This window comes from Neofelis nebulosa, chromosome 8, assembly GCF_028018385.1.
Source record: "Neofelis nebulosa isolate mNeoNeb1 chromosome 8, mNeoNeb1.pri, whole genome shotgun sequence".
Taxonomy (NCBI): domain Eukaryota; kingdom Metazoa; phylum Chordata; class Mammalia; order Carnivora; family Felidae; genus Neofelis; species Neofelis nebulosa.
In genome coordinates, this window is record NC_080789.1 from 7,313,703 (window position 1) to 7,330,222 (window position 16,520).

The window sequence follows — 16,520 nt, forward strand, 5'->3', positions numbered from 1 at the left end:
TCAAGACCTAGGCTGAAATCAAGAGTCAGACACCTAACTGACAGAGCCACTCAGGCGCCTCATTTCCTTTGGTTTTTAAACCAAAAAAAATTTTAATTAGAAAGGTAATAATGCTCATTAAAGAAATGTGTAAAATATGGAAAAGTAGAAAGCAAGAATAATACAATTCTATCCTCTAGTTCTAGATCTGACTCTTAACGCTTCCTAAGTCTAGGAAGAAGGCAAAGCAGATGAGGAAACCAATGTGAAGTGCCCAAGTGTTACTGCTCCTGAGTACCAATCAGAGCATGCATGCAGCCCATGGCTTCTGACAGTTACCCACCTGGCATGCTGGCTCAAAGGCTTCTTCAAAGAGGTTCTCTGTCCCCAGAACCAGAGGATGCCTCCCTGCTGCCACCTACTGTTCCCAGTAGGTATTTGGAGGTGCCCTGACTAAAAGGGACCTCTCACAGGTTCACAGGATGACCAAACCTCAAAGAGGAGAGGACTCATCCAAAGTCATCAGAGCAGTCAGCAGCTCCGGACCCAGATCTTCCTACCACCACTATCTCAAGTCAGCTCAAAACGAAGCTCTTTAGGACCAGGTCTCTCTTCAGAATGGCCAAATCTCATTTTACAGAATACATATGGGTTCTTTAGTGAGGCCTAAATCAGACATTCACCACTGCTCTTTATTAATCATAAGAATGCATGGGTTCAGATCTCAGCACTGTTGTGCACTTGCTTTGCAGCTGTTGTAACAAGACAACCTCATCTTTCGCTTGGGGATATTATAGCACCCATCTCACACAGTCATTGGGATGACCAAATTAGGTAATGAATACGAAACATTTATCACTCCATAAACACTACCTATTTATTTTATTGTTACTGCTTTCTACTTTTACTTAAGAGGCATCTGTTGGTTTACAATGAAACACTACATCTTGGGTTTTTGGTGAGGGGCGGTTAAGATTTAAAAAAAATTTTTAAGTAATCACTACACCCAATGGGGGGCTCAAACCCATAACCCCAAGACCAAGAATCACACTCTCCACTAAATGAGACAGCCAGGTGCCCCACGCTTCATTTTCTTTTTTTTTAAGAAAAGGAAAACTGGCTGAGGAACAGTACTACTGAGACCCTCTGAAGGTCTGGTTGAGTACTCGCTACCTTATGTCTCTCGGCTTGGCTCAACCTCACATTCTCCTCTACAAACTTCATGCTATGTGTGCCCCAGGGGAACCCACCATCACCATGGGGATACAAAGGGAGTCACAGGCACTGAGAAGAAATTCTGAGAAGGCCTCCAAAGTGTCTTCCTTCTCGGCTCCAGGAGCTGTGAATGGATTCTCGTGGGCTGAAGGCTCGCTCTGGAATTCCATAGCCAACCTAAGAAATCAATGTGTGAGCATATCCATACTACCTATACAACATAAAGGTTAGAAGCATCCTCTCAGAGGGACACCTGAGCTCAGGGTCCAGGGAAAGTATCCCCATCAGCAGATCTGGAGAAAATGTAAGAGGACTCAATGAGGGAGGACCTGGTCCTTGGATGCCTCTCCAGTTTTGTGCTCCCCACCCCCTCTCTCATAATACATGATTCTTCTACCTTATCACATGTACTTCCCTGAACATACCATGCTACTTGCTGTTTTATATCTCTTTCCCTTTATATATCCTGCTCTCTCTACCAGGAATGCCTTCCCCACATTGTGACAAGCTAATGAATTCCATATATATATATATATATATATATGCAAAACCGCCTCTTCCCCAAGACACCGTGAGGTCCTTGTGGGCAGAGGGCAATCTGATTTATCTTTCTACTCCCACTGTCTAGCCACAGGCCTGACATAGAGTAGATATGACAAATTCTGTTAATATGAACTAAATTAGTCCAACCGGCATTCAGCAAACACCTATAGGGCTTCGTTATTTGGGAAGAAGAACAAAGCCAAATGAGACACATTCATGAGTCTCACGTACAAGGAGACTCATTGTATAGTAACAAAAACTTCACCAGGAGGGAATCTTTAGAAGTCTCCTACTCCTGCTCCTCTTCCTCAAATCACCTCTACACACCCCTCCACATACACACATCTCCAACCTCTGCCCCAGCCAAAGTCCTCTCACTATGCAGCAAAGCATCAGAAATCAAGTGTTGCTTCTAGAATTTCATCCTTCATCTGACTCTTTTCCACTCCCACCCTCTATAATACTGCCTCAGACCACAGAGGGTCCCTCACCTGCAGGCATTTCTAAATCCCTCCAGAGTGCTCAGGAGGAACTTTCCCCTTCGCAGAATGGCCTTGTTCGAATCTCTACTGGAGGCATGGCCCTGAGGTGAGAAGGAGAGGTGGGCACCTGTTAGTCAAGTATCTACTCTGTGTCTCAATCTGTGCTTAGAGGACTATAGACCTCTTCCTCTCACACCGGAGTCTGGCATTCCCACACACCTAACACTTCCAGGGCATCTTGATTATATCCTCACAAATCTAGTCACCTAATAGCTCTTTTAAAAATGGTATAAGAGGGAACATTAACCATCTGTCCCCCTGTGAACCACAGGACTGGCTCTTGTATATATACACACAAACACACACACACACATTCTATTATATATATATCCTATTATATATATATTTATATACGTATTTTATATATATATATATAATAGAATATATATATATATATAATAGAATATATATATAGAATAGAATATATATATAGAATAGAATATATATATATAGAATAGAATATATATATATAGAATAGAATATATATATATAATAGAATATATATATATAAAATATATATATATAATAGAATATATATATATAAAATATATATATATAATAGAATATATATATAATAGAATATATATATATAATAGAATATATATATAATAGAATATATATATATAATAGAATATATATATATAATAGAATATATATATATAATAGAATATATATATATAATAGAATATATATATATATAATAGAATATATATATATATATATATATATATACATACATACACATAAGCTGTCACAGGCTGTTGGACATTAGTCTAACTGGCTATAATACCCATATCAGTTGCTCCAACACATATGAAACTCCCACCCCATCGCGTATGCAAAGCTTAGTTTTCAAAGTTAATTTTGAAAGACATAACCAGCATTCATATTAACTGTATCTTTTCTGCTATGTTCAGTCCATGAACCACTAAAAGCCAATAATTGCAATACATTGCATATCAGTCAGATTCTTTCTAAGATTCTAGTGAATCCACCCTTAAATAATTTTGGGAGCACATTTACCATAACTGCTTGGATGATATAAAAGACAAAGTGGTATAGTGTAGTAGGTTTGGGTACAAATACCCTGGGATTTACTATCCAAATTCAGGTACTTGCTAATTTTGGGCCTTAGAGAAAAATTATTTAATCCTGTGGCTTCAGTTTCCAAATCTTTAAAAACGAGGATAGCAGTTATTAAGCTTTAAAGCTCTGCAGTGAGGAAAAAAAAAATCTCATTATAGATATGTGTGCATGAGAAAAAGCTACAAAGAGTCAAAAAAAGGTAAGGCAATTATCTTCTTCAAATACATTATAGCATGATCTTCAGAAGGAACAAGCTGCATGCAGTGTACTGACCAGGGGCCTCCTGTTCAGTGGAGTCTGGGAAAAATCTGCACACCGGTTCAGCATGGCTTCAAGCAAGGCCCGCAGTTCCCTATACTGCACAGGGAGAGCACTCTGGTGGTCCTTCCTGCAGCCAGAGAGACAAAGGCAGGCTTAGGGTAAGGTAAAGGTAGTCCAAGATACCCTCAGGTTCTCAGGCAAGGGGGAGGGGGGCAGTGTGATGGGTCCAGGATTTGACCTGATAAAAATACTTGTTCCAACACTTGTCTAGCTGCGTGACTTTGTGCAGATTCCTCATCTTCCCTAACCCTCAGTTTTCTCATCTATTAAATGAGAGATCATAGTACTTTCCTCATAAAATTATTTTAAGGATCAAATTAGATAAAACACTTAGAATGATGCTTAATAGATAGTAAGCCCTTATAAATGGCAGCTATGACTATTATTGTTGTTATTAAGTAGACAGGGTTTTCTCACAGAGAAGAACCTCCTGGTGAAGAAGTACTATCTAGAACTGAAGGCGCATCAAGAGATGTATATGGCCACTGTCCTCAACTTAGTGATGAGCTCTCTTGGAGAAGAGAGATCAAATTTGCTCTGTTACCTTGATAAGGAAAACCACAATCAACAGGTAAATGTTATCAGGACTCAGACTTTATTTCAGAATAGGGAAGAACGTTCTAAGAGTCAAACTCTATAGAGGTAAAGGGGAAAATCTAGGAGGAGTGACTCCCCATTCTTAGAAACTGTAAGCAAAAACTAGAAACTACTTTTGGAGATTCAATCATTGTGAGTATGGGATAAATATAGAAAGTAACACTTAGGGTCCATTTGAACCTTCATATTCCATAGATTCAGGAAGGCAAGAGTCATTGACTAGTCTAATTGTAAGCTCCAAGAGGCCAGAGTCCAGCTACCTAAACAGAGCTAGATGCATTATAAACTGATGATAAATTTTTAAAAAGATGTTAAATGAATGAATGACTACTTGGCAGGGTATAAGGTAGCTGCATTTGTTGCCTAGGGATGCTGTAACAAATTGCCACGAACTACATGGCTTAAAACAACAGAAACTTGTGCTCTCATAGTTCTGGGGACCAGAAGGCCGAAATCAAGGCGTCGGTTCCCTCTAAGGGCTCCAGGGAAGAATCCTGCCTTGCCCCCTCAGCTGCTGATGGTTGCCAGCAATCTTTGTCATCCTTTGGCTCACAGCCGAAGTTACATTTCTATGTCTTCTTCACATGGGTACCTTCCCTCTGTGTGTGACTGTTACTATATGTCCGAATCTCCCTCTCCTTATAAGGGCACCAGTCTTTGGATTTAGGAGCCCGTACTGTGTGACCTCATTTTAATTCAATCAAAGGCCCTATTCCCAAATAAGATCACATTCAGAGGTTATGGGTGAGCATGAATTTTACAGGGGTGCTATTCAAACCAGCATGGTAACTCAGGAGAAACCTATGTTAACCTTCAGCCGTGGCCCTTTTTTGAACACTAACAGTTATCTGTTGGGCCTTCTAACAGGCACTCAGTTCACTGCATACAGTTAAGGCTTGATTTCCCTTTTTTTCTTCACTTCTAGGAGCTCTAAGCTTCTACCCTACACTGATTGTCAATCCTTAGTTCTGCCATCTTTAAATTCTTTTCAGCAATTCTCCCTCCTCATTCCTCCTTCCAGTTGTGCTTCCCAGAGACCCACTGAACCACACTCTCCCTCAGAGGGAACACCTCAGTAAACCTTCTAGGAAACTAACATGAAAAGTAAAATCATCTTAGGATTAATAACCGCCTCCTCCCTAGCACTCTCCACAGTTCTGACCTACTCAGCTTTCCCAGCTTCTTCACGCACTACTCCCTTCACACAACCTGCTAGCTAGACTAGCTACTGTACCCTAAGTAATCCCTATACTTCCCCACCCACATGGTCCTTCCACAAATCTAAATTTCTCTCATCATCCACCTCCTGCCTGAAAGGAGCTACCAGTCCCCTATAACACTAGCCTCCTGGGAGACCTCCAGTTCTGCATGAACACCTCTAATTGACACTGCTCTTATTCTGTACCTTTATTACTCGATTGGTTTCTCATCTCACCCTCACTGAGATTCATGCCCCAGATTTAGAGATTCAAATCCAGGAAAGGACAAAGGGGGAAAAGAGACAGACTGAAGTCATTGTAATATAAATGTTATTTTTTGCTTCCATTTTTAGAACCAGCCTAGAGTCAAATCACAAAGACTTCAATATAGTCACAAAGAGACTATAAATATTAACCTTTACCATGTAAAATTAAAGGTACAGCTGGCTGACATTGAGAAGTAGAAGGTAGAGAGGAGAGGAGAAAGGAAAAGTTGTATGCTAATATACTCGGCTAACCAAGTGGGGAGTCAAGAGAAAGCTCTTCAAGTTGAGGGAACAAGAAATACAAGTTTTAAGTATACTATTTAATGGTTTGAAAACATAAAATATTATGTTGGCAAAAATGCCAAGGAAATGTAGAGAAGACAAAATAACATGAACTAAATCTTGGTCTTTCTTACTGGTGATTCAATGAATAATGTCCTAAATTGACAAAGTAGCACCATTATAAGCATATTGTTTAGATGTAGGGAGATAATCACCAGAATTAAAACCAAAATGAATTAAAGTTAGTTTCCTTTAGGAAGTGGGGACAGGAGACTGTTCTTTTCCATTATATACCTGTATATTTTATTTTTTACTATTTGAATATATTACTTTGTTAGAGTTTTAGAAGGGAAAACATGGAAACAGAATTTATTCAAGTTTCCTCCATTACTTTTTTTTCAAGATATCCAGCATCTTTCTAAGTTATAATTTCCATCCTGACCCTAAGATCTCTTAGTCTTACCATCTATTTTGACATCCTTCATTTATACACTATCTTCCAGAAATGAGGCTTATAGTAGTAAAAGAACTGACATGGTCCCTGATCTTTTGGAGATTATTATTATAATGAGGAGAGACACAAAACAAAAGAATAAACAAGAACATCAAGTGTTTGATAGGCGCTATATAACAGCCTAATGGATTAGTTAGGGAAGGATGCTCTGAATGCGACCTGAATGATAATGGGAAGAAGCCACTCATGCAAAGATTTTAGGGAAGAACATTTTAGGCAAAAATAACAATTAGTAGAAAGGAAGTAGGAGAAAAATCTTGACTAAAAGTTTTAAAAAATTACATCCATGAAATAAATAGAATAAAATGCTATGTAAAGACACGCAGATGGGGTGTCTGGCTGGCTCAGTGGAGTATGCGATTCTTGATCTCAGGGTCATGAGTTCAAACCCCACATTGGGCATAGAGCTTACTTAAAAAAAAATTAAGGGGTACCTGGGTGGCTCAGGTGGTTAAGCATCTGATCTTGATTTCAGCTCAGATCATGACCTCATGGTTTGTGGGTCCAAACACCACATCAGGCTCTGTGCTGACAGCACAAAGTCTGCTTGGGATTCTCTCTCTCTTCCTCTCTCTCTGACCCTCCCCCACTCATGTGCTCTCTTTCTCTCAAAATAAATAAATATTTTTAAAATTTAAAAAAATGCAGAGAATTGGAAAGAACTCTTCCAAATTAAATATGAAAGCAGAAATAAAACACACAAATGAAGGGCTGAAAGATAAAGTCAACTGGGGCACCTGGGTGGCTCAGTCGGTTGAGTGTCTGACTTCAGCTCAGGTCATGATCTCACAGCTCGTGAGTTCGAGCCCTGCATCAGGCTCTGGGCTGACAGCTTAGAGCCTGGAGCCTGCTTCAGATTCTGTGTGTGCATCTCTCTCTGCTCCTCCCCCACTCACGCTTTCTCTCACTTTTTCAAAAATAAACATTAAAAAAAATTTCAAGAAACATAAAGTCAATAAAATTTCCCAGAAACTAGTGCATAATGAAAAAAAAAAAAGAAAAGCTTTCAGAAAACAAAGAAAATTAAAGGACCCATCCAGAATGTCCAACATTGGAATGGCAGTTCCAGAAAGAGAGAACAGAGTAAATAACGTACTGGAAAGAAAAAATTCATGAAAATTTCCCTTGCACCAAAAACCATAAAATACCTAGGAATAAACCTAACCAAAGAGGTGAAAAATATATATACTAAAAACTATAGAAAGCTTACTAAAGAAATTGAAGATGACACACAAAAAAATGGAAAAACATTCCATGCTCATAGATTGGAAGAACAAATATTGTTAAAATGTCAACACTACCCAAAGCAATCTACATATTCAATGCAATCCCTATCAAAATAATACCAGCATTCTTCACAGAGCTAGAAAAAACAACCCTAAAATTTGTATGGAACCAGAAAAGACCCCGAATAGCCAAAGCAATCTTGAAAAAGAAAACCAAAGCAGGAGGCATCACAATTCCAGACTTCAAGTTATATTACAAAGCTGTAATCATCAAGACAGTATGGTACTGGCACAAAAACAGACACATAGATCAATGGAACAGAATAGAGAACCCAGAAATCGACCCACAAACATATGGCCAACTACTCTTTGACAAAGCAGAAAAGAATATCCAAGGAAAAAAGCCTCTTCAGCAAATGGTGCTGGGAAACTGGACAGCAACATGCAAAAGAATGAACCTGGAACCACTTTCTTACACCATACACAAAATAAACTCAAGATGTATGAAAGACCTAAAATGTAAGACAGGAAGCCATCAAAATCCTAGAGGACAGAACAGGCAACAACCTCTGACCTCGGCCACAGCAACTTCCTACTTGACATGTCTCCGGAGGCAAGGGAAACAAAAGCAAAAGTGAACTATTGGGACCTCATCAAGATAAAAAGCTTCTGCACAGCAAAGGAAACAATCAGCAAAACTAAAAGGCAACCGATGGAATGGGAGAAGATATTTGCAAATGACATATAAGATAAAGAACTTATCAAACTCAACACCCAAAAAAAAAAAAAAAAAACTAGTGAAATGGGCAAAAGACATGAATGGATACTTTTCCAAAGAAGACATCCAGAAGGCTAACAGACACATGAAAAAATGGTCAACATCATCCATCATCAGGGAAATACAAATCAAAACTACAATGAGATACCAACTCACACCTGTCAATGGTTAAAATTAACAACTCAGGCAACAACAGATGTTGGCGAGAATGCGGAGAAAGGGGAACCCTTTTGCACTGCTTGTGGGAATGCAAACTGGTGCAGCCACACTGGAAAAAAGTATGGAGGTTCCTCAAAAAGTTAAAAATAGAACTATCCTACAACCCAGCAACTGCACTACTAGATAATTATTCAAAGGACACAAAAATGCTGATTCGAAGGGGCACATGCACCCCAATGTTTATAGCAGCACTATCAACAATAGCCAAAGTATGGAAAGAGCCCAAATGTCCACCAACTGATGAATGGATAAAAAAGATGTGGTATATATATTTAATGGAATATTACTCAGCGATGAAAAAAAAATGAAATCTTGCCATTTGCAACAACGTGGATGGAACTAGAGTGTATTATGCTAAGTGAAATAAGTCAGTCAGAAGAAGATAAATATCATACGATTTCACTCATATGTGGGATTTAAGATACATAATAGATGAATATATAGGAAGAGAAGTAAAAATAATATAAAAACAGAGAGGGAGACAAACCATAACAGACTCCTAAATACAGAGGACAAACTGAAGGTTGCTGGTAGGGTGTTAGGTGGGGGGAAGCGCTAAAGGGATCAGGGGCATTAAGGGGGACACTGGTTGGGAAGAGCACTGGGTGTTAAATGTAAGTGATGAATCACTAAAGTCTATTCCTGGAAAAAAAAAAAAAAAATATATATATATATATATATATATATTTTATTGAAATAAATAAATAAATAAATAGGAAGGAAGGAAGGAAGGAAGGGAGGGAGGGAGGGAGGGAGGGAGGGAGGGAGGGAGGGAGGGAGGGAAGATTGATTGATTCCCTGACCCAAAGGACAAGTACCTCCCAGAAGCTTCCCTGACTTGACCTGGCCTGCGGGACACGCAGAGGTAGAAAGTTCAGCCCACCTGGGTCTCTCACCTCAGAAAGGCAGAAATGGCCTTCACTGCCTCAGCAGCCACTTCCAGCACAGGGCTATTTACTGCCTCTTGGAGGGCACGGCCAGCATCTCTACACATGGTTGAGCTTGTGAACAGTTTGATCTCCTCTGGCTGCCTAAGAAATGGTAAATGAGCAATGAGTAAGTGAATGCCTATCACTGACTCCACCTTCTTTCCTTCTCCAGTCTGGCTCCTACAGGTCAATTTCACATCACTTTGCTCACCGAGTGAGGATCTCAGCAAAAAGCAGCAGGCCCTCCTTATGTAGCTCTGTGTTGTTCATCCGCAGGCTTCCCTGTAGGCTCCTCACCACTGACTCAATCCCTATTTCAAAATGACATGGCAGAGGCCAAGGATCAGTAGTTGGTAGTTTCTTCAATGCCTGCCCAGGAGAAGTAAGAGGTTCTGGGTAGCACATTTTTGCTGGTGACCCCTCATGGAGAGGCCCTGACAAGGTTGAACTGATGGGATGGGACTGAGATCTTTGAGGGCAGGCCCTTATCTGATTCATCTCTGTCTCCCTGAAACCCAGCACAAGCCATAGCACAGGCCCTGGTACTCGAGGTATTCAGTGAACGTCTACTGACCAAGTTGTGCCTTTTCTACTAGACACACTCCTATTCTTTCTCAAAAGTCAAGTCAGAGCTGTGGGCCTCAGGCAGAGCTGTGGGCCTCCACTGAGCTCCCATATCCCCTGTATTTTCCTCTAGCAGAGCCCTAATCAGCTTGTTTATATCTCTCTCCCCTTCCAGAGGACAGGGACCACATTATATGTATCCCTAAATCTCTAGGTCCTAGCCTGGTGCCTGGAATAGAACAGGAACACAGAATATAAAATGAATGACTGTGCCCTGCCTAAAAATCCAGACAGGATGTAAAAAGTCCCAGACAAGGGGCGCCTGGGTGGCTCAGTTGGTTAAGTGTCTAACTTCCGCTCAGGTCATAATTTCACATTTCACAGGTTCGAGTCCCAGGTCGGGCTCTGTGCTGACAGCTCAGAGCCTGGAGCCTGCTTTGGATTCTGTATCTCCCTCTCTCTCTGCCCCTCCCCAACTTGTTCTCTGTCTCTCTGTCTCTCAAAAATAAATACACATTAAAAAAAAAAAAAAAAAAAAAAAGTCCCTGACAAAGAAGGTATCACCAAGAAGGAAAAGGAAGGGACAGTTTCAAGAAAACTTGAAAGGCTGAATCAGCAAAATTTAGGGATTAACTAGATGGACAGAAAAGGACTGAATCCAAGGCTGAGTAAAGTTGTTCTTAAGGTACAATTGGAATTCATTCAGCAGCTAATAGGAGTGCCTTTTTCTCGCCAAACATAGATACTTCTGTCAATCTGTGAGGGGAACTGTCTGGATATCATTGCTTCCGTATGGAATCTGGTAATGAGTTTGGGCTAATAGAGATGACCAGACCCAGCCATCCCTCCAAGGTATAGGCTAGCCCCCCATCATTTTCACTACTACCCAACTTCAAAGTGCTGACCACCCTACCCAGAGCTCGTGGAGGACTCCCATCACTCACCATACACCGTGTGGCACTTGGAAAAGAAGAGGGGCTCTTCCGCCAGAAGTATCAAGCAGTTATAGCTGAACCAGACGAGCACTTCGCTGGAAGAGGAAAGGTGCTCAAAGAGGAACTCTGGCCGGAAGAGGGGAGAAAACAATGGATGACCGTTGCATGATCACGATCCATTAACTAAAGCTAGGGCCATGGATTCGTTCTGCATCTCACACCTATTACTTCATCTCTTTACACACCCTCTCCATGAGACATGATCATGAATTCACAGATAAGCCTGGAAAATAACCTCAGGGTTAGGATCTAACCTCATCTTTTTAAAAGATGAGGTAACTGAGACCCAGAGAGAGGTACTGTTAGTGGTAGAGGTGGGACTGGAATTCAGGATGGGTAATAGCAGGATGCAGAGAAAAGTTTTTAAAGCCAGAGAGGCTTGATTTCATATCCCTTCTCTGTCAGTGACTAGCCTTATAAATTTCCTTCTCTGATCCTCAATTTCCTTATCCATAAAACAGCAAAGATGAGAACCTGAACGTGGCAGCACTTACAGTGCACCTCAGGGCATATTTCCTGGTCATGACAAGCCCTCAAGAAACATTAGTTCCCTTTGCCTTCCTGTCCACAGGTCTGTCCACCACCTCACACTAGGTGCTTTTTCCTAGATGGTCAAATAAATGACAAAGATCAGTAACAAATTGCTCAAGGTCATCTAAGAGGTCCGTAGCAAGAGGATTCACTTTATGAGGCCTACTTCCTAGAGTCTGTCCTGTACAACTGAGCCTGCCACCAGCCCATCCCTCCACAATGTATTATCAAAGAACCCCAATAGCACAGCTACCGCTGTGTGACTCAAGGGTCTCCAGTCAGAACCCCAGGGCCCTCAGAGGAGATTAGATGGAGCTCCCTACCTGGGATGTCGGCATGGATGAAGGCTGGGGCATGCTTCGCTGGAGAGTGGACCAGCACCGCAGTTATACAGTGGGCACTGGCCACTTGCAGAGTCTCATCTCTAGAGAGGAGAAGCTGGAGAAACAGGCAGCAAAAAGTGCTGCAGTCACACCACTGACAGGTAGAGGGTAGCAGCCTGAGTGCCACAGGGCAAGAGCCCAATTCCTCTCTGAATCCCTCCTGCACTAGATGGCATCAGGCACAAGGATGGTACTCAGGGAGAGCAATTCTAGATTATGGAAAGGAGTCTGCCTGAACAACAGTAAGTGAGAAACAGAACAAAAGAACACAATGGCACTCAAAGAACACTAAAACTGTCACCAGGAAGGGTTTGGGCCTTCATTAACAGAAGTACTTTCACAGCCCTCATCTGGTTTTGATGCTTGCAACAAGCCTGAAACATACCAGGGGAAAGTTCTACTATGAGCCTCACTCTACAGGGTGTGCTGAAAGGAACCAACATAGCAGGCCTGAGACTGTTATCCTTAGAAAGGCCTGTCTATAAGGTTGAACACTGACTAGGTTTGGGAAGTTGGATTTTAGGAGGGCTCCCACCACTCCCTGAACCGTTAATATTGACTCTCTGTGACTAAACTATTTGTACAAACAATGTAGTTTATGCTGAATACCTGCTCTTCCTCCTGGGAGTCTGTACAACTTTGGTTGTACTAGGCAGAGGATGCCTACATGATCAGTCTGCCCACAATAAAAATCTTGGGCACTGAGACTCTAATAAGCTTCTCTGCCAGGCAACAAATCACATGTGTTGCCACAGTTGATTGCTGAAGGAATAAAGTGCATCTTTGTCTGACTCCACTGAGAGAGGACTCTTAAAAGCTTGTGCCTGGTTGTCCCCCAGATTTCACCCCACACAGCTTTTCTCTTTGCCAATTTTGCTTTGTATTCTTTCACTGTAATAAGTAAGAGGCATGAGTATGACTATTTACTGAATCCTGTGAGCCCTCCTAGTGAATCATTGAACCTGGGGGTGGTCTTGGAGACTCTCAACACACAGAGGAAGGAATTAAAGCTCATGGAGGTTAAGTCACTTATTCCAGGCCACATAGCTAGTAAGTGGAAAAGGTAAGGCAGAAACTTATGTCAGCCACATCCAAATTTAGGCATCCTCCTACAACAGAGATGCCTCCTCCATCAAATTTTAGATCAGATTATTCCACTACTCAAAACATTTCAATGAATTTCCAAACTCCTACTGGACACCATAGCTATCAGAAGTCCTATAGCACTTTCAGAAATCAAGGAAAGGGTTAATTGCAACTACATATTTCTTTTAAGTTTTATTTATTAAGTAGTCTCTATACGCCACCTGGGGCTCAAACTCAAGACCGCAAGATCAAGATCACATGCTCCTCTGACTAAGCCAGCCAGGTGCTCCCAGATTTTAAGTGTAGGAGAAACTGGAATTCTAGGGGAAAATGATGAGTAGAACATATATCATGAGCCACAAAGGAGGGTGTGCCTGGTTTTAGAGTTGCAAAGGAAAACGACCAAGTCACATTCATATCTGGTAGAGAGGCATCTGAGGACTGCAAGCTTAAACCCATCTCAGTTATGTCAGGCTTGAATATGGACACATGATCAGCCTTTCTATTACTATGCAAAGGGGTTTCTATACAGCATTAATCTTTATCTTCTATTTTATATAGGAAATGACATGTATCTTAAAATGCTACTGATGTAAGGTAAACCATTATTTTATATACCACTAAGAGTAAAAGAGCTATTATTAAGCTATAACACAGCACTGATGGTAAAATGTCTCCCAATTTCAGAGCTGTTAAAATGTAAAAAAAACAAAAAACAAAAAACAAAAAACTTATCTTAAAAAAAATGATATTCAGGAGCACCTGGGAGTTCCTAATGATATTAGGAGTTCAGTCAGTTAGGCGTCCAACTTCGGCTCAGGTCATGATCTCAAAGCTGACAGCTCAGAGCCTGGAGCCTGCTTCAGATTCTGTGTGTGTGTGTGTGTGTGTGTGTGTGTGTGTGTGTGTGTGTCTCTGCCCCTTCCCCATTCATGCTCTCTCTCTCTCTCTCGCTCTCTCTCTCTCTCTCAAAGGTAAAAAACATTAAAAAATAAATAATTAAAAAAAAAAAAGAAAAACGGTATTTAACTGCTAAGCAAAAACAACAATTCTTGGCTTAAAGTGCATGTTCCTTATTGTGTTGAGAAAGAAAACACTCCAAACCTATTTTTCATCATAAACAAAATTAATTATGAACATCTGTCTTTAAAAAGATCCTAATTATTTACCGTGACCCATCAGGGCTAGCATGATTTTTCCTGTTTAATCTCTAGACTCATCTTAGGCTATCACTTCTTGGCCTTTTGGCTAAGATCAAGTGTAAATTCATCTTGGGCCACATCACATTCCACCCACCATCCATCCCATTGGCCTCCATCTGCTCCTAGAACACATCGGGCATCTCTCTTCCTCTAGCCTTTATTTGCTGTTCCCTCTGCCTGACATACTTTTCTGCCCACTCTTCATATCACTAGCTTACTTACTTACTTAATTTACTTATTTTCAGCCTCATTGAGGTATAATTGATCACTGGCTGACTTTAAATCTTCAAGCATCAGCTCAAGTGTCAACCTTTCAGAGAGGCCCTGCCTACCACTCAACCTGTAGCTGGCCTTCCTCACTACTATCTCATCTCCTCTTTGTTTCCTTTATAGCAAAACTAGAATACTTTGCTTGTTCATTTGCTTGTTTATTATCTGCCTTCCCCAGGAGACCATGTAAAGGCAAGGAACTTGTCTGTTTACATACCATGATATTCCCAGTGCCTAACACAGTAACTAACACCTCATATTAGTGCTCAGTATATATTTGACTAAATGAATGGATCAACATTGCAACAGAAGAGACACAAACATTGACAATATATTCCTAGGGATCTGAATTAAGGGGGAATAAGTTGATTACCAGCCAAAATCAGGAAGGAATAGCATTAGACTCTGACAAATATGCCAGAACAGAGATAAAAGGATATATGATGATCTTATCTTTATTTAAAATTTTGGTATTTTGTTCACTATGAATTAACTTTTTTTTTTTTTTGCATTAACTTTGATTTTTAAAAAAATATTGCAGGGGCACCTGGGTGGCTCAGTCAGTTGAGTATCCGACTTCAGCTCAGATCATGATCTCATGGTTTGTGAGTTTGAGCCCCATATCAGGCTTGTTGCTCTCAGTGCAGAGCCCGCTTCGGATCCTCTCTCTCCCTCTCTCTCTGCCCCTCCTCTGCTCATGCTCTCTCTCTCAAAAAAATAAATAAATATACATTAAAAAAAAATATATATATATATATACACACACACACACACACACACACACACACATACATACAGGGCACCTGGGTGGCTCAGTCAAGGTTAAGCATCCAACTTCGGCTCAGGTCATGATCTCACCATTCGTGAGTTCTAGCCCCACTTTGGACTCTGTGCTGACAGCGAGGAGCCTGGAGCCTGCATTGAGTTCTGTGTCTCTCTCTGTGTCTGCCTCTCTCCCACTCAATGCTCTCTGTCTCTTCTCTCAAAAATGAATAAACATTAAAAAAAATTTTAATTATATATATATTTAAAAAAATTTTTTTTAATGTTTATTTATTATTGAGACACAGAGAGAGACAGAGCATGAGCAGAGGAGGGGCAGAGAAAGAACAAGACACAGAATCCGAAGCAGGCTCCAGGCTCCGAGCTGTCAGCACAGAGCCTGATGCAGGGCTCAAACTCACAAACCGAGAGATCATGACCTGAGCCAAAGTCGGACACTCAACCGACTGAGCCACCCAGGCAAACCCTACATATATATATATATATATATATATATATATATATATATATATATATGTATGTAGTATATATATACTATATATTATATATATATATATTTTGTATATATATAAAATATATATATATTTTTTTTTTTTTTAATATATAAATATATACAAAATTGAGCCTGGGTGGCTCAGTCGGTTGAGCATCCAACTCCTGATTTCAGCTCAGGTCATGATCCCAGGGTCATGGGATTAAGCCACACATTGGGCTCTGCACTGAGCACAGAGCCTGCTTAAGATTTTCTCTTTTTCTGCCCCTCTCCCCTGCTCATGGGCTCACACTCTCTCAGATTTAAAATACACACACACACACACACACAGATAAAAAAATAAAATAAATAAATAATTAATTAATTAATTAAAAAATAATAATAATAAAAAAGAATTAAAAAAATAAATAAAATACACACACACACACACACACACACACACTGCATTAAAACACTATCCTGATTGCTGAGGTTTTTAGCACCCCCTGATTTTACAACTAAGGCAAATATCTCACTC

The 16,520-nt window shown here is 40.5% G+C and overlaps 1 protein-coding gene across 3 annotated transcripts in view; it reads right to left on the bottom strand.

Moving 5' to 3' along the window:
• MEI1 (meiotic double-stranded break formation protein 1) overlaps window positions 1-16,520 on the bottom strand; it is a 79,026-nt gene that overhangs the window by 49,938 nt on the left and 12,568 nt on the right. For 2 of the 3 annotated variants that reach the window (XM_058741159.1, XM_058741157.1), the window contains exons 8-14: window positions 12,110-12,224; window positions 11,205-11,321; window positions 9,908-10,007; window positions 9,664-9,798; window positions 3,639-3,753; window positions 2,229-2,320; window positions 1,230-1,371 (exon numbers count right to left, since the gene is read on the bottom strand). In XM_058741159.1, the coding sequence (XP_058597142.1) occupies window positions 1,230-1,371; window positions 2,229-2,320; window positions 3,639-3,753; window positions 9,664-9,798; window positions 9,908-10,007; window positions 11,205-11,321; window positions 12,110-12,224 (816 nt within the window). The remainder of the gene's footprint in view (window positions 1-1,229; window positions 1,372-2,228; window positions 2,321-3,638; window positions 3,754-9,663; window positions 9,799-9,907; window positions 10,008-11,204; window positions 11,322-12,109; window positions 12,225-16,520) is intronic. The other variant, XM_058741158.1, reaches the window with a different exon arrangement.